This window comes from Zingiber officinale, chromosome 5B, assembly GCF_018446385.1.
Source record: "Zingiber officinale cultivar Zhangliang chromosome 5B, Zo_v1.1, whole genome shotgun sequence".
NCBI classification, from domain to species: domain Eukaryota; kingdom Viridiplantae; phylum Streptophyta; class Magnoliopsida; order Zingiberales; family Zingiberaceae; genus Zingiber; species Zingiber officinale.
Genome location: NC_055995.1, coordinates 40731370 through 40745052, shown reverse-complemented (window position 1 = coordinate 40745052; position 13683 = coordinate 40731370). Strand labels below are relative to the sequence as shown.

The 13683-nt window shown below is 41.0% G+C and overlaps 1 protein-coding gene and 1 non-coding gene across 2 annotated transcripts; one reads left to right on the top strand and one right to left on the bottom strand.

Moving 5' to 3' along the window:
• The first annotated feature begins 5239 nt into the window (after positions 1-5239).
• Positions 5240-13280, top strand: LOC121986614. Its single transcript, XM_042540568.1, has 4 exons — positions 5240-5522; positions 5617-5735; positions 5811-6022; positions 13163-13280. Exons 1-4 carry the CDS (start codon positions 5240-5242, stop codon positions 13278-13280), a joined length of 732 nt encoding a protein of 243 aa, XP_042396502.1.
• Positions 8536-8641, bottom strand: LOC121988041. Its single transcript, XR_006113804.1, has one exon. It is a non-coding gene; the product is annotated as a small nucleolar RNA R71 (small nucleolar RNA).
• Positions 13281-13683: the final 403 nt, after the last annotated feature.

The following is a 13683-nucleotide window of genomic DNA, read 5'->3' as shown; positions in this document are numbered from 1 at the left end:
TGTTAAGTAGTTCAGTGTGGTTTCGTTTGGATAATAAATGGAACTTGGATCAAATTCACCTGTCGTGTACATTAGTACAGTTAATCAGTTGCATATATATTTAATTAAAATTGATACGTTGACATAGGACTTTGATCGGGACGAGCGTCGTGACGAGATTGACGTCGGATTCAGCCTACTTTTGAGGCGGGTACTTTTTACTTGTTTCTTTAGTTAATCTTCTTGGTGCATGAGTAGCCCAGATAAAGTAGAGTTAATCTTGACTCCACTCATTTTATTTCTTGTGCTTGATACTTTATCCACTCTATCTTCGAGATGCTCACTTTCGTATCTATACAGTCTCCCGTTGTTATTCTTGATAACTAGCAGATACTATATGCCATGTTTACCTGTTTAACTACTATTTATTTATGCTTAGTATTGAGCATGCGGATTCATGTAGCATTCCTGATTTCCTATTATATATATATGATGACTGTTGCATTATTTGCATCATGTCATTGCATGCATAGCCAACGACTTTGTCTCCCTTGTGGTTGAGACGGTCGTTGGTCTGGGCCGCACGCTCGGCCACTCTTGGGTAGTGGTAGCTTGGAGCGTGCCGCATGTCCTGTCATGCCCCCCACTCGCACACTCATGGGTAGTGTCTGCTGAAGTCGTGGGCAGTAGGGACCCCCGTCGCAGACGTAGCTATTCAGCTACTATGCAACTGTCCCCTCGGCCACTCGAGAGTAGTGGTAGCTGGAGTGGTGTACAATTTGTCATTGTCTCGGCCTCTCGTCCATACTAAGGTCATGGACTTGAGGGGTGGGTGGGAGTGACCATCCGTGCATACGCTACTTTTTGATATACCTGCTTATGCTGTTTATGCTTACTTATGCAGTTCTGTTATCATATACCTGTTATATATGCTTGGACACTGATTTCTATTACAGTATACTCTATATGTGATTCTAGTAGTTATGAGCAGTACTGTAGCAGTTTATATTATCTCAGACCTTACACTGTTAGCCTAGGATATGGTTTCAGATATGGATATATACTTTGTTTACCCAGTAGTATCTGCTATTTATCTTTCCGAGACTGTATCCTTTTGTATTTATGTTCTTTATGATACTCATGCACTGTCTATTCTATTACCCGCTGAGTCTTTATACTCACCACCCACATTGGTAATTTCACCAGGTAGCTGATAGCGATGCTAGTACACTTGGAGGAGGATCCAGACTGCCGGTCCCACGTCGCTTCCGAGGACGTTTTATGATTTTGGTTTTCATTTTATTGTGAGTTAATGTAACGACCCACCTTCTACTGGCTAGGCTGTAAGGTCGGACCGTCACATTATGATGTGCTAAGCTATATCCATGACCATTACTAAGTCTAGGTGCGGAAAACTGTACCAATTTAAAATCTTGCTAAGCTACTACAAGTTCTTGGTACTACATGTGCTAAGGGATGCAATCTAAGGTATACATGGCATATCCTACATCCCCTATGGTCAAGAAGCTGAATTACAAGGTCTCTTGGTCGAAACCTAACTTCCCAATCGATCTAGATTGAACTTGATCGATTGCAAGCTGTTGGATCGATCCATGGATCAATTCAGATAGCTACTGTGCTCGGGGTGATAATCTGGATCGATCGGCTGATCGATCCAGGCTGGCCAATCGATCCAGTGATCGATTCCAGAGCTCTCTGTTCTCGGGAGCGATTTCCCGATCGATAGAACGATCGATCCACAAACTCTCTGTTCGTGACAGAATGCGACTGGATCGATTGGCTGATCGATCCAGAAGCTTACTGTTCGTGGAACCAGTCTCCCCAATCGATCCGCTGATCGACTGAGGGCCCCAATCGATCCGCTGATCGATTGGGGTTTCTGATTTCGCAGCAAAGCACTTATTTCAGCAGTGTTTCGTGGCCAAATCACATGCACAAGTTCTAAAATAGCTGGGAAACATTCTAACAACAAATATTTAGTATTCTAAGCATAGCCTAATGCATAGTTCACTAGTTCATGGCATTTAAACATACTAAAGTGCGGAACGAATAAAAACTACAGAGTTCTAATGCGTAAAACAAAACTTGCTAGATCCCTAAGATCTTTATTCGAAACTCCTTTTCCACACACATCTTCGTTGCATTAACCTCTAGCCTCCACTTGTCCATCTTTCCTTTACCTTTATCTGTAGTATAAGGAAAAGAGTATCTGTAAGCTTGAGAGCTTAGTAAGAAACCATCTACCTCACAAAACATGCATACGATGCAATGTATGCTTTTTAAAACATGCTATTGAAATCTATGTTGAACATGTTAAAGCATGGCATGGCATACTATCATACAAAATACAGAATCAAAACTGATCATAGAACTATCACATGTATCAATAAGAAAGAGCTGAGCTAAAGCATGAACTGAGCTACAATAAAACTAAGCTAGAACTGAAATTAATCTGTATACACAACTGTTTTGTGAGTTTTGAAAACTATTTATCATAGATAGATGAAAATACATAATCATGCTACTGATGGGCTCGGCAACGGTACTTGCTATGCGCGCATCCCTAACTCGACCCGGGTTTGCAAGTCCCGAATTTAGTAGGGTTTACTAGGTTATCTAAACCTAGGGACGACTGTGGGAGCCCAACCCAATGGACATCTAGTCCAGTACAGTGCCACTGCTGAAAATAAAATACTGGTTATAGCTGAATTATCCTTATCTTGCTATTTCTAGGTTATCTGAACCTAGAGCTAGGTTGTCTGAACCTAGAGGCGACTGTGGGAGCCCACCCATTGGACCGTAGTCCCATATAAGATGTAGAAAAACTGCATATGCTAATTAAATGCTTCTATCGCATTGAGCTACACTATTAAAATGCCTAAGTCGCATTTTAATTGTGATGAACATACTATTGAGCACTTGGCGTGCGCTGTTGCACACCCTATGCGCCAAGAATCCATAAACTACTAAACTAAAGCATGCAATCACACGAAAGCTACTTATACTGCAGGTGAGGGGTTTCTTACTTTCTGCTATGATTTTCTTACGATTCTAATCGCTAGATTTCCGGAGAAGATGATCCTTTCGACGACCTTCTCGCGTCTATGCGTTCCTCTCACGGGGGAAAGCGTTCTCGTGCTGAAGTCATCGCCGGAAGGTGCTCCTATGGCCCTTGGAATGGAACCCTAGGTTCCTTGGTGTTGGGCGTGAAGAGAGGGTGCGGGAGAGAGAGGGGTTCGGCGGTGAGGGTTTGAGAAGAAGAATCCCGATCAAAATAATAACTCCTCACTTAAAATCCCTATTTATATTAAGTGGGTAATTCGGCCCAACTCAATTATAAATATAACTGATTCCCTTTCTTTTTAGCACGGCCCTGCTGAGTTCACTTGGTTACTAGAGTTCACCTTAAGTCATAGAACCCAATAGGTCTCGGGTTCAATACCCGCGTAGGCTATTTTACGATTCTATTTATTTTTGCTACTTCCGCTTCTCTAAAAATTCAATAAAAATATTCTAAAATTCGGAAATTCATAGAATATTTCTAAAATAATTTTGAGAATTTTTGGGCGTTACAGTTAAACCTTTGAATTTAGCATTGTAATAATTGGGCTGTGGACTTGTTATTTTGTATTTGGTTGTTTTGTCGAGGAGTCAAGCCGGGCTGGCCCGCGGTGAGTTTTCGTTACCTTATACTTGTTATTTTTGTTTTCCGCTATGTTTGATTTTCCAGCCGTGTGGGCTGCATATTATCTGCGTGGTTGTGATTTAATTTGCATATGTATTATCTATTGGTAATGTATACCGGTTTCATTTGTCACTGCTACAGGGGAGGTGCTGTCCGATTTTCGTCGGACAACCTTACTCTCGGGGCGTGACAATTTATTGGTATCAGAGCTACAGGTTTACGATGCCAGATTCGTACGTTTTGGATTTTTTTCGTGATTTTATTCCTCGAAGTGACTTTTTGGGATTTGGGACCAGGCGGCGGCGGAACACCTCCAATTTATAGGCTGTATGTTTTATAAGTACGAACTTATATTGTTTGTAGTACTTATTAGTGGTTTACACTAGGTATGAGACGTGGTCTATCGGTAGCCGGTTCTCGTCATGGTCCGGGACGACCACGGAAACAACCCATTGAGGTTGAGGAACCAGAACCAGTGACTCAGGAGGCGGATTCTTCTAGGGATCCAACTGATGTTGAGACGGTTAGTCAAGGATAGACCCATCAGACTCTTAGAGACCAGGGTTGTCAGCCTCAGGAGATCCCTTCAGTCATACCATCTGGTAGAAATCGGGAATTTCAGCCGCAGGGGATTCCCTCCGGGATACCATCAGCATTTCCTACTCCTGCTACTACTGATTGGATGAGGGACAGAGCTCGGATATCGTTGCTGGCGAGGTCCGTCAAGGACAGATTTACCTTATATTTGGGCGGAGCAGATCCTTGGGCTGCTCGAAGCTGGTTGAAGAATTTAGAGAGCACCTTTGGGTACCTGAGTTACACGGACGAGGAGAAAGTGGAAATGGCAGCGTATCATCTCCGAGATTAGGCAGTCACATGGTGGGACATGCAGAAGACGATATTTGGTGAGTAGCGCATCACATGGACGATGTTCTGAGATGCATTTGAGCGGCAATATTTCCTAGCGACCTTCTGTCTAGCTCGACGCCAGGAATTTCTGAATCTCAAGCTGGGCGATCGGTCAGTGATGGAGTACAATGCTGAATTCTGTAGGTTGACAGAATTTTGTCCTCACTTAGTGGCACAAGATTATGATCGTATGCAGCAGTTCACTCAGGGTCTTGCAGTATATATTCGGATCCGGATGTCAGGATTTCTAGGTAGTTCCTATCGGGAGGTTCTAGATCAAGCACTATTCATAGAGATAACTCAACAACAGGTAAATCAAGAGAAATGACATGAAAAGCAGTCGTCGCAAAAGAGAGGGAATAAAGGTCAGAGTTCTCGGGCTCCTTCCGGAGGATCTTCTCGGCCTCAGAAGACTGGGAGAACATCGGATGGAGGTTCTCGTCCCCCTCATCATGATCAGAAGAACTTTGGTGGGACTAGGTGTTTTCAGTGTGGGTCCAAGAGTCACACCAGGAACAGCTGCCCGTTGGATCATGCTATATGTTTCTACTGTAAACTTCCAGGGCATGAGAGTCGGGATTATACTCTGAAAGCACAGTTGGAGGCTTCTAAAGTTACATCTCAGGGGGAATCATCCTCTCAGTCATGTTCACAGAGGAGATCGCAGAAGACTCAGAGTGCCCCACGTCAGCAACGACCACAGCCTTCTCAGGGACAGATATATCATATTCAGGGTCAGGAACCAGCGACTACTCAGTATTCTACCGCGGCGTCTTCTCATCAGGCACTTCCAGTACAGTCGGAGTTTTATCCACCCCATCCTTACTCAGCATATCGGCAGCAGCCTTAGTCTCAGTATCAGCAGCCGGTTCCCGCACCTACGATGCCAGCGCAGACCACTTCAGGGATACCACAGCCGAGCTCAGAGGTGGGTCGTGTTTATGCTATTACACGGGAGGAGGCACAGCGAGCTGAGGGATCGGTTTTCCGAGGTGCTATTTCAGTTTATACATTTACTGCAGATTTATTGATAGATACTGGTAGTTCTCATTCATTCATATCTCGAGTATTTCTGGGTAAAATCGGGAGATTGCCTAGTCGTCGGACACACGGGCTGACAGTATCTCTACCATCTGGCGAGGTACTAAGTATTAGTCTGGAAGTCAAAGGATGTCCTTTAGACTTAAATGGTCAAACTTTTATGGTGGATCTACAGGTATTGGAGATGGTGGAATTTGACATTATTTTGGGCATGGATTGGCTGGCCATGAACCATGCCACAGTTGATTGCAGAGCAAGAGTAGTCATATTCCGACCTCCCGGTCTACCATCGTGGACATTCATCGGAACTGAGGGTGAAGGGATATCAGTCATATCAGCTATGCAAGCGAGGAGATTACTGTCGCAGGGTTGTCAGGGATATTTGCTGTCCATGGTTGATGTGCGTAGATTATATACTCTTTTATGCATGTTTTTTACGCACATTTACATACTTTGAGCATGCTTGATCTATGCATTTTTATACTTCCAGCTTTCCTTTTAGCATATTTACTCTTTTGGTTCGGAGATCTGCTTTTTGTGCATTTTCTGTACACAGGAGTCGATTTGGTGAAGAATCTACATCTTTGGGCAAGCCTTGGAGGAAACAAAGGGAGAAAGCACCGGGCCGTGTACCTCACACGGCCCTACACTGGTATGGAGCTCGAACCGTGTGGAGTTTGACACCAACAGAAGAGGAAGATGACATGGCCGTGTGAACCTCGCACGGCCGTGTCTAGATTTGAAGCCAACCAGAGCAGAAGCCTTACATGGCCGTGTGAATCTACACGGCCGTGTGAGACTTCCAGAGACCAAGCAGGCTGTGGCCGTGTGCACCACACGACCGTGTAGCATTTCCAGAGAGCAGAAGGGCTCGGGCCGTGTGGAGTCACACGGCCGTGCAGTTTTGGAAGAGAGGGAATTGGACATGGCCGTGTGAATCTCACACGGCCGTGTCACGGGGCCGTGTGGCGCCCGATTCCCTCCTCTATTTAAACCCTTCTTCATGAATTGAAAGGGGATCTCTCCCCCTTTGGGAGAAAGCAAGATTTGGTGGTTTTCTCCCATTCTTGGGAGGATTTCTGGGTGATTCTAAGGGAGATCTCGACGATTTCGATTCCGGAGCGAGGATTGGATCCGAAGACAAGGCTTCTTCGTAGATAAGTTTTCTCTTTTCCCCTCTTCTTGTTTTCTTGGATTGGGGATTCAAGGAATGCTTGTAATCTCTATTTCTTCGGATTTTCTTCCTCGATTCATGGAGTAGATCTTGTATTCTAGGATTAAGGGAGTATTTGTATGATGGATTGATGTAATCTCTTATGGATTTGCCATTTTCTTGTTTCAATGACATTATCTTGCTTGTATCAATTAGATCTTGAATGATTGATGGTGGTTTGTGCTTAATTCTCATTCTTGATTGATTGTTTGGATTTCTTATGGACTTGGTAAGGATAAACTCTCACTCGATCATCCGAGGGATCCACGTGACAGGTGCAAGCCCGTGTAAGGACGTTTGAGAGATAATCTTGAAGAGGAAATAGGAATATTCTATAGAGAAGGATGGATTCTATGATTAGCTTCTTGTATCTTTATAGATTAATAAGTTGTGGGCTTCTATGTTGATATCCGAGGAAGGCATGGTAATAGGTGCGCTTCTGTGTAAGGACAACGTAGGTTCATATCTAATTAATCCTATTTAGATACATTTCTCAGTCCTTAGCCGGTTGTCTATTGCAAGAGGGAACCGGCAACTTTCTACATGTTTGGCAATTAAGGAATAAGAATTGGTGAACCATTTACATTCAAGAAATCTTACAAAGAAACCGAAACTCCTAGAATCTCCCTTTATCATAACCCAAAACACTAAACTCTTGTTTGTTGATCTCTAATATTAGATTTGTTTACCTTTACTTTGCTTTTGAAACGATTGAATAGTTGTTTAGCTAATTCGCATTGAGACATTTCTAGTGCTTATTCCAGTCCCTGTGGATACGATAATCTTTTATATTACTTGCGACATTTCCGTACACTTGCGGAGAGTAACAAATTTTTGGCGCCGTTGCCGGGGACTGCGCTATAACATTAGGAATTATCAATTGAGTTAGACTAAACATAATTTTTTTTTTCTTTTGATTTGCATATTTATAACTAATTGTTAGAATTCTGTTTTCGTAAGTTTTTCCTTTCTTGAATAACATTCTTGACAACTCTTTTTGTTGGAATTCTAATTCTAATTCTAACTTTGCATTCTTGATTTCTAGTACTCTAATCTAACTTTTCTCTGTTTTCTCTTTTGATCTTGTTTCTTTCTTCTTTTCTTTTGTAAACATATCTTGCAATTTTTAGCATATGAATTATTCTAGACATTTTTCTTTTTTCTTTTATCTTTTCTTTCTTGTTTTCATTATGCACTTTCTTTCTTGCAATTTAAATTCTGCATTTGCTTTCTTGCTTTTCATATTGCATTTTATTTCTTGTTTTTGATTCTTGATAATTTTCTTTTTCTTCTTGAATATCCATGAGCACTAACATGTCAAGCAGGACCATGAGAAATTTTTCTACACCCATTTCTGCAAGATTTTTATCTCCCATTGTGCAACCTCAAATTGAAGTAGAAAGTTTCCAACTAGACCCAGAGATAATTTTCATGATACAAGGTCACAAATTTGGAGGAGAAGTATCAGAAAGTCCTTATCTACATCTTGAAACATTTTTAGAGATTTGTGATTTGGTGAAATGTGAAGGAGTATCAGCAAATGCAGTTCGATTGATGATATTTCCTTTCAGTATCAAGGATAAAGCAAGGACTTGGCTATATTCTCTCTGTCCTCAAAGCATCACAAGTTGGGAACAATTGGAGAAGCAATTTCTGAATCATTTTTTCCCTCCAAGTAGAACGGTGTATATGAGGAATTGCATAACAAATTTTTCTCAGGCATATGGAGAATCATTATTTGAAGCATGGGATAGATTCAAGAGTCTTCAAAGACAGTGCCCTCATCATGGTTTTGAAAAATGGTTGATTTTGCACATATTCTATGGGGGAATTTCTTTCTCAGACAAGACTTTATTGGATTCATCAGTTGGAGGTTCTTTTATGGACAAAAGTGTAGATGAAGCTTATTCGTTAATTGATCAAGTGACATTGAACCTCCATGAATGGTCGAACAAAAGTTGGATGGAATTTCCCTCAGATATTCAAAAAGTGCAAGCTATAAATGTAAGAGAGCCTGTCAAACAAAATGAAATTCAACCACCTAAAAATGTTGAAATTCACAAGTCACAGAGTGAGGAGTTCAAACATTTGGGGGCAAAGCTTGATAGTATTGTTTCAAAATGGTTTAAAGAAGATCCCCCTCCTACACAGTCAAGATCCAATGAAAAGTGTGATGATGTTGGGTTGAGAAGTGGAAAAAATCATGAAGAACTTCTGAAGAACGACATGTTTAGAATTGAGGAGAAGAATAATAGAAGATCACAAGAACTCAGTTCCATTTCTCTAGGAAGTTCCCAAAGGCCAGAAGTACCTTTCCCTCAACGATTAATCACACCAACATTAGATAAGCAAGTTGGACCTCCTCCAAAAGCTCAAAGGAATTTGGGAAAAAGGAGTTCGATCTTTCCCAGGACCTTCACTAAGGGTTCCTTTTCCACAAAGGTTAGTGGGGTCAATGAAAATAAAGACTTCGCAAATCCTGTGACACTAATATGGTTGAGTGTAGATTTTTGAATATATATGAAGATGAAGATTTTTCAGATGAGGATTTTATTGATAATGTAGTGGTAAATAAGTTTTCAGATCTATCTCAAAATTTTATAAGGTGTTATAGTGACATCGAATTTTCAGATGATGAATGTGATGTGGTAGATCAACTTAAAACTGCAAGTGAAGTTATTGATCCTCTTGTTATTGATTCTCCTATTGAGGACATAGATGTTGGTTTATTTTTTGATGTATGTGTTGATGATGATGATATGGAAGAATGTGTAGGGAGCTGTGTTGTGGAAGCAGCATCTCAAGGATCACCACCTTTGTCCAGACAACCCTTAGAGGTTTTAAGAATTGATCATGTTGTTGAACAATGTGTAGGGACTTATACAGAGCTAGTAGAGTCTCGAGAATCACCATCATTGATATCATCAACACCTAAGCTAGAGCCAGAACCATCATTTGATTCAGAGGAAGTCACATCTACATGTTTAGAAATTTCAGGTATTTCTCAACAAAGTAAGGTTAGTATTTCTTGTGATCTTTTGGAAAACTTTATGGAGGTACCTATAATTGACTTTGTTGGATGTGATTCAGTTTTTATTACTTATTCATCTTATCTTGATATGGTTCTAGCTCTATACTATATAACATGCTTGTGGGAGATTTGTTTTTCTTTTGGATGTGCAGATTTCACATGGGCCAATAATTGGAAGCTCAATCTGAACCGTCTTCGACCACCTGAAAAAATTTCCAAGAAGACGAAGATGGAGAGAGTTATACTTTACTTTGTAGCTCCTTTGATGAAAGCTCCCTCCATAATAAGAGCCCTTGGTAGGAGGGTTCTAAAATATCTTACCCCTCCAAGAGCAAGATTTAGATGAATCTAATGAGGTGGTCGAGCTAATGACCTTAAACAAGCGCTTCTTGGGAGGCAACCCAAGTTCATTTTCCTTATTTTCTTTTATGTCTTTAGTTCTCTCTTTATAATAAACATGTATCCTCTACTTAATTTTTCTTGTCTATCTTATTGTTGTAGAATTCAAAGTTGTAGAGGAATGTGAGTATTGGATGGAGGAGTATCTTTGAAAACATGAACGTCAACCATTTGGAGCTCATCACTTGGTAACTTCTTTTAAAATCTCCTCCACATTGTTTTTAGTTTTCATTGGGACAATGAAAAATTTAAGTCTGGGGGGATGCATTAGATGCATTTGATTTTCTTTGTTTGTTTTTGTTTTTGCTTATGTCTTGCATTGTGTTTTGATTTTTTGTGGCATACATCTTGAGAACATCAAAACTTCACTTATATGCTTTCTTGGATTCAAGTGAAATGTTAGCACGATTATTGGCTTGATTCATGATGTTCGAATGATGCTAGTAGTAAACTTTGTGTAGTTCTTTTTTCTATCTTGGGAAGCATTAATAAGCTAAGAATCTTATTGTGATGAGTTTTAGTTTTGGTTCAACCTTAAGGATTTTATCTTCACTACACTTGTGCTTGATGCTTGAATAGTTGGTGTCATTGAAATAGTCATGATTCATCTTGTTTGCTTAGTACATGGTTTCCATGGTGATCTCTCATCTTTCATTTTGGTTACTGGATGTGGCTCAAATCATTAAAGCTCATTTGGAAAAATCAAAATATCCCAACATGTGTGCTAAAAGTACATTTGTGAATAAGTTTTGCACAATGCAAACACTTATTAAAAAAAAAAAAATGAACAATAAGGGATATAAAAAACAGTTGTCATGAGTGGAATCTAGCAAGTCACCCCTTTGAGACCGAGTTAGGTTACTGGGGAAATGACTGTTTAGTTTCTCTTGAGATTGAGCACACCTTTGAGACCTTGGGTTAGTTGAGAAATATGAACCAAGTGAATGGTAAGTAAGTGCCTATCACTGGTTACTTGTCTTTCACTGGAAACATTAGGAATTCAAATTTGATGACGACTTGACTAGGACATGGATTGAAACTTGAAGGGTGTTGAGTTACTTTTACACTGCGCACAAGATTCTTATGCTTGAACCATACTTTACTTGTTTCCATGATCAAGCTTGTTAATGAAACTTTTTGATAGAGTTAGGAAAGTGCACTGGGTTTTATGAATGTGTTGTAGAACATATGAATTTAGACTGCAGCATTTTGCTTGAGGACAAGCAAAGGTTTAAGTCTGGGGGTGTGATGTGCGTAGATTATATACTCTTTTATGCATGTTTTTTACGCACATTTACATACTTTGAGCATGCTTGATCTATGCATTTTTATACTTCCAGCTTTCCTTTTAGCATATTTACTTTTTTGGTTCGGTGATCTGCTTTTTGTGCATTTTCTGTACACAGGAGTCGATTTGGTGAAGAATCTACATCTTTGGGCATGCATTGGAGGAAACGAAGGGAGGAAGCACCGGGCCGTGTACCTCACACGACCCTGCACTGGTATGGAGCTCGGGCCGTGTGGAGTTTGGCACCAACAGAAGAGGAATATGACATGGCCGTGTGAACCTCGCACGGCCGTGTCAAGATTTGAAGCCAACCAGAGCAGAAGCCTTACATGGCCGTGTGGATCTACACGGCCGTGTGAGACTTCCAGAGACCAAGCAGGCTGTGGCCGTGTGCACCACACGGCCATGTAGCATTTCCAGAGAGAAGAGGGGTTCTGGCCGTGTGGAGTCACACGGCCGTGCAGCTTTGGCAGAGAGGGAACTGGACATGGCCGTGTGAATCTCACACGGCCGTGTCACGGGGCCGTGTGGCGCCCGATTCCCTCCTCTATTTAAACCTTCTTCATGAATTGAAAGGGGATCTCTCCCCCTTTGGGAGAAAGCAAGATTTGGTGGTTTCCTCCCATTCTTGGGAGGATTTCTGGGTGATTCTAAGGGAGATCTCGACGATTTCGACTCCGGAGCGAGGATTGGATCCGAAGACAAGGCTTCTTCGTAGATAAGTTTTCTCTTTTCCCCTCTTCTTATTTTCTTGGATTGGGGATTCAAGGAATGCTTGTAATCTCTATTTCTTCCGATTTTCTTCCTCGATTCATGGAGTAGATCTTGTATTCTAGGATTAAGGGAGTATTTGTATGATGGATTAATGTAATCTCTTATGGATTTGCCATTTTCTTGTTTCAATGACATTATCTTGCTTGTATCAATTAGATCTTGAATGATTGATGGTGGTTTGTGCTTAATTCTCATTCTTGATTGATTGTTTGGATTTCTTATGGACTTGGTAAGGATAAACTCTCACTCGATCATCCGAGGGATCCACGTGACAGGTGCAAGCCCGTGTAAGGACGTTTGAGAGATAATCTTGAAGAGGAAATAGGAATATTCAAGAGAGTAGGATGGATTCTATGATTAGCTTCTTGTATCTTTATAGATTAATAAGTTGTGGGCTTCTATGTTGATATCCGAGGAAGGCATAGTAATAGGTGCGCTTCTGTGTAAGGACAACGTAGGTTCATGTCTAATTAATCCTATTTAGATACATTTCTCAGTCATTAGCCGGTTGTCTATTGCAAGAGGGAACCGACAACTTTCTACATGTTTGGCAATTGAGGAATAAGAATTGGTGAACCATTTATATTCAAGAAATCTTACAAAGAAACCGAAACTCCTAGAATCTCCCTTTATCATAACCCAAAACACTAAACTCTTGTTTGTTGATCTCTAATATTAGATTTGTTTACCTTTACTTTGCTTTTGAAACGATTGGATAGTTGTTTAGCTAATTCGCATTGAGACATTTCTAGTGCTTATTCTAGTCCCTGTGGATACGATAATCTTTTATATTACTTGCGACATTTCCGTACACTTGCGGAGAGTAACAATGGTTAAAGCTGATACGGATGCATTACCACGACTCTCGGACGTTCCTATTGTTCGAGAATTTTCAGATGTATTCCCTGACGAACTCCCCGGGTTGCCTCCTAAAAGGTAATTCAAGTTTACGATTGAGTTGGTTCCGGGAACCGCACCGGTATCCAAGAGCCCCTATCGCATGGCACCAAAGGAGTTAGAGGAGCTGAAGGTTCAGTTGCAGGAGCTGTTGGACAGAGGATTTATCCATCCCAGTGTTTCTCCGTGGGAAGCACTAGTATTATTCGTTAAGAAGAAAGACGGATCACTGAGATTATGTATTGATTACCGACAGCTGAATGCGGTCACTGTCAAGAACAAATATTCATTGCCACGTATAGAGGATTTATTTGATCAGCTGAAGAACACCTGTGTATATTCAAAGATTGATTTGCGCTCAGGCTATCATCAGCTCAGGGTTGGAGATGCAGATATTCCGAAGATAGCATTTCGCACTTGTTATGGTCATTACGAGTTCTTGGTAA

Excerpts from the sequence above, each read along its gene's own strand:
- LOC121986614 (XM_042540568.1), top strand. The coding sequence starts at position 5,240 with ATGTTCACAGAGGAGATCGCAGAAGACTCAGAGTGCCCCACGTCAGCA. Across the intron at positions 5,523-5,616 it reads TACCACAGCCGAGCTCAGAG|ATTTATTGATAGATACTGGT; the intron begins GTGGGTCGTGTT and ends CATTTACTGCAG. Across the intron at positions 5,736-5,810 it reads TATCTCTACCATCTGGCGAG|GTATTGGAGATGGTGGAATT; the intron begins GTACTAAGTATT and ends GTGGATCTACAG.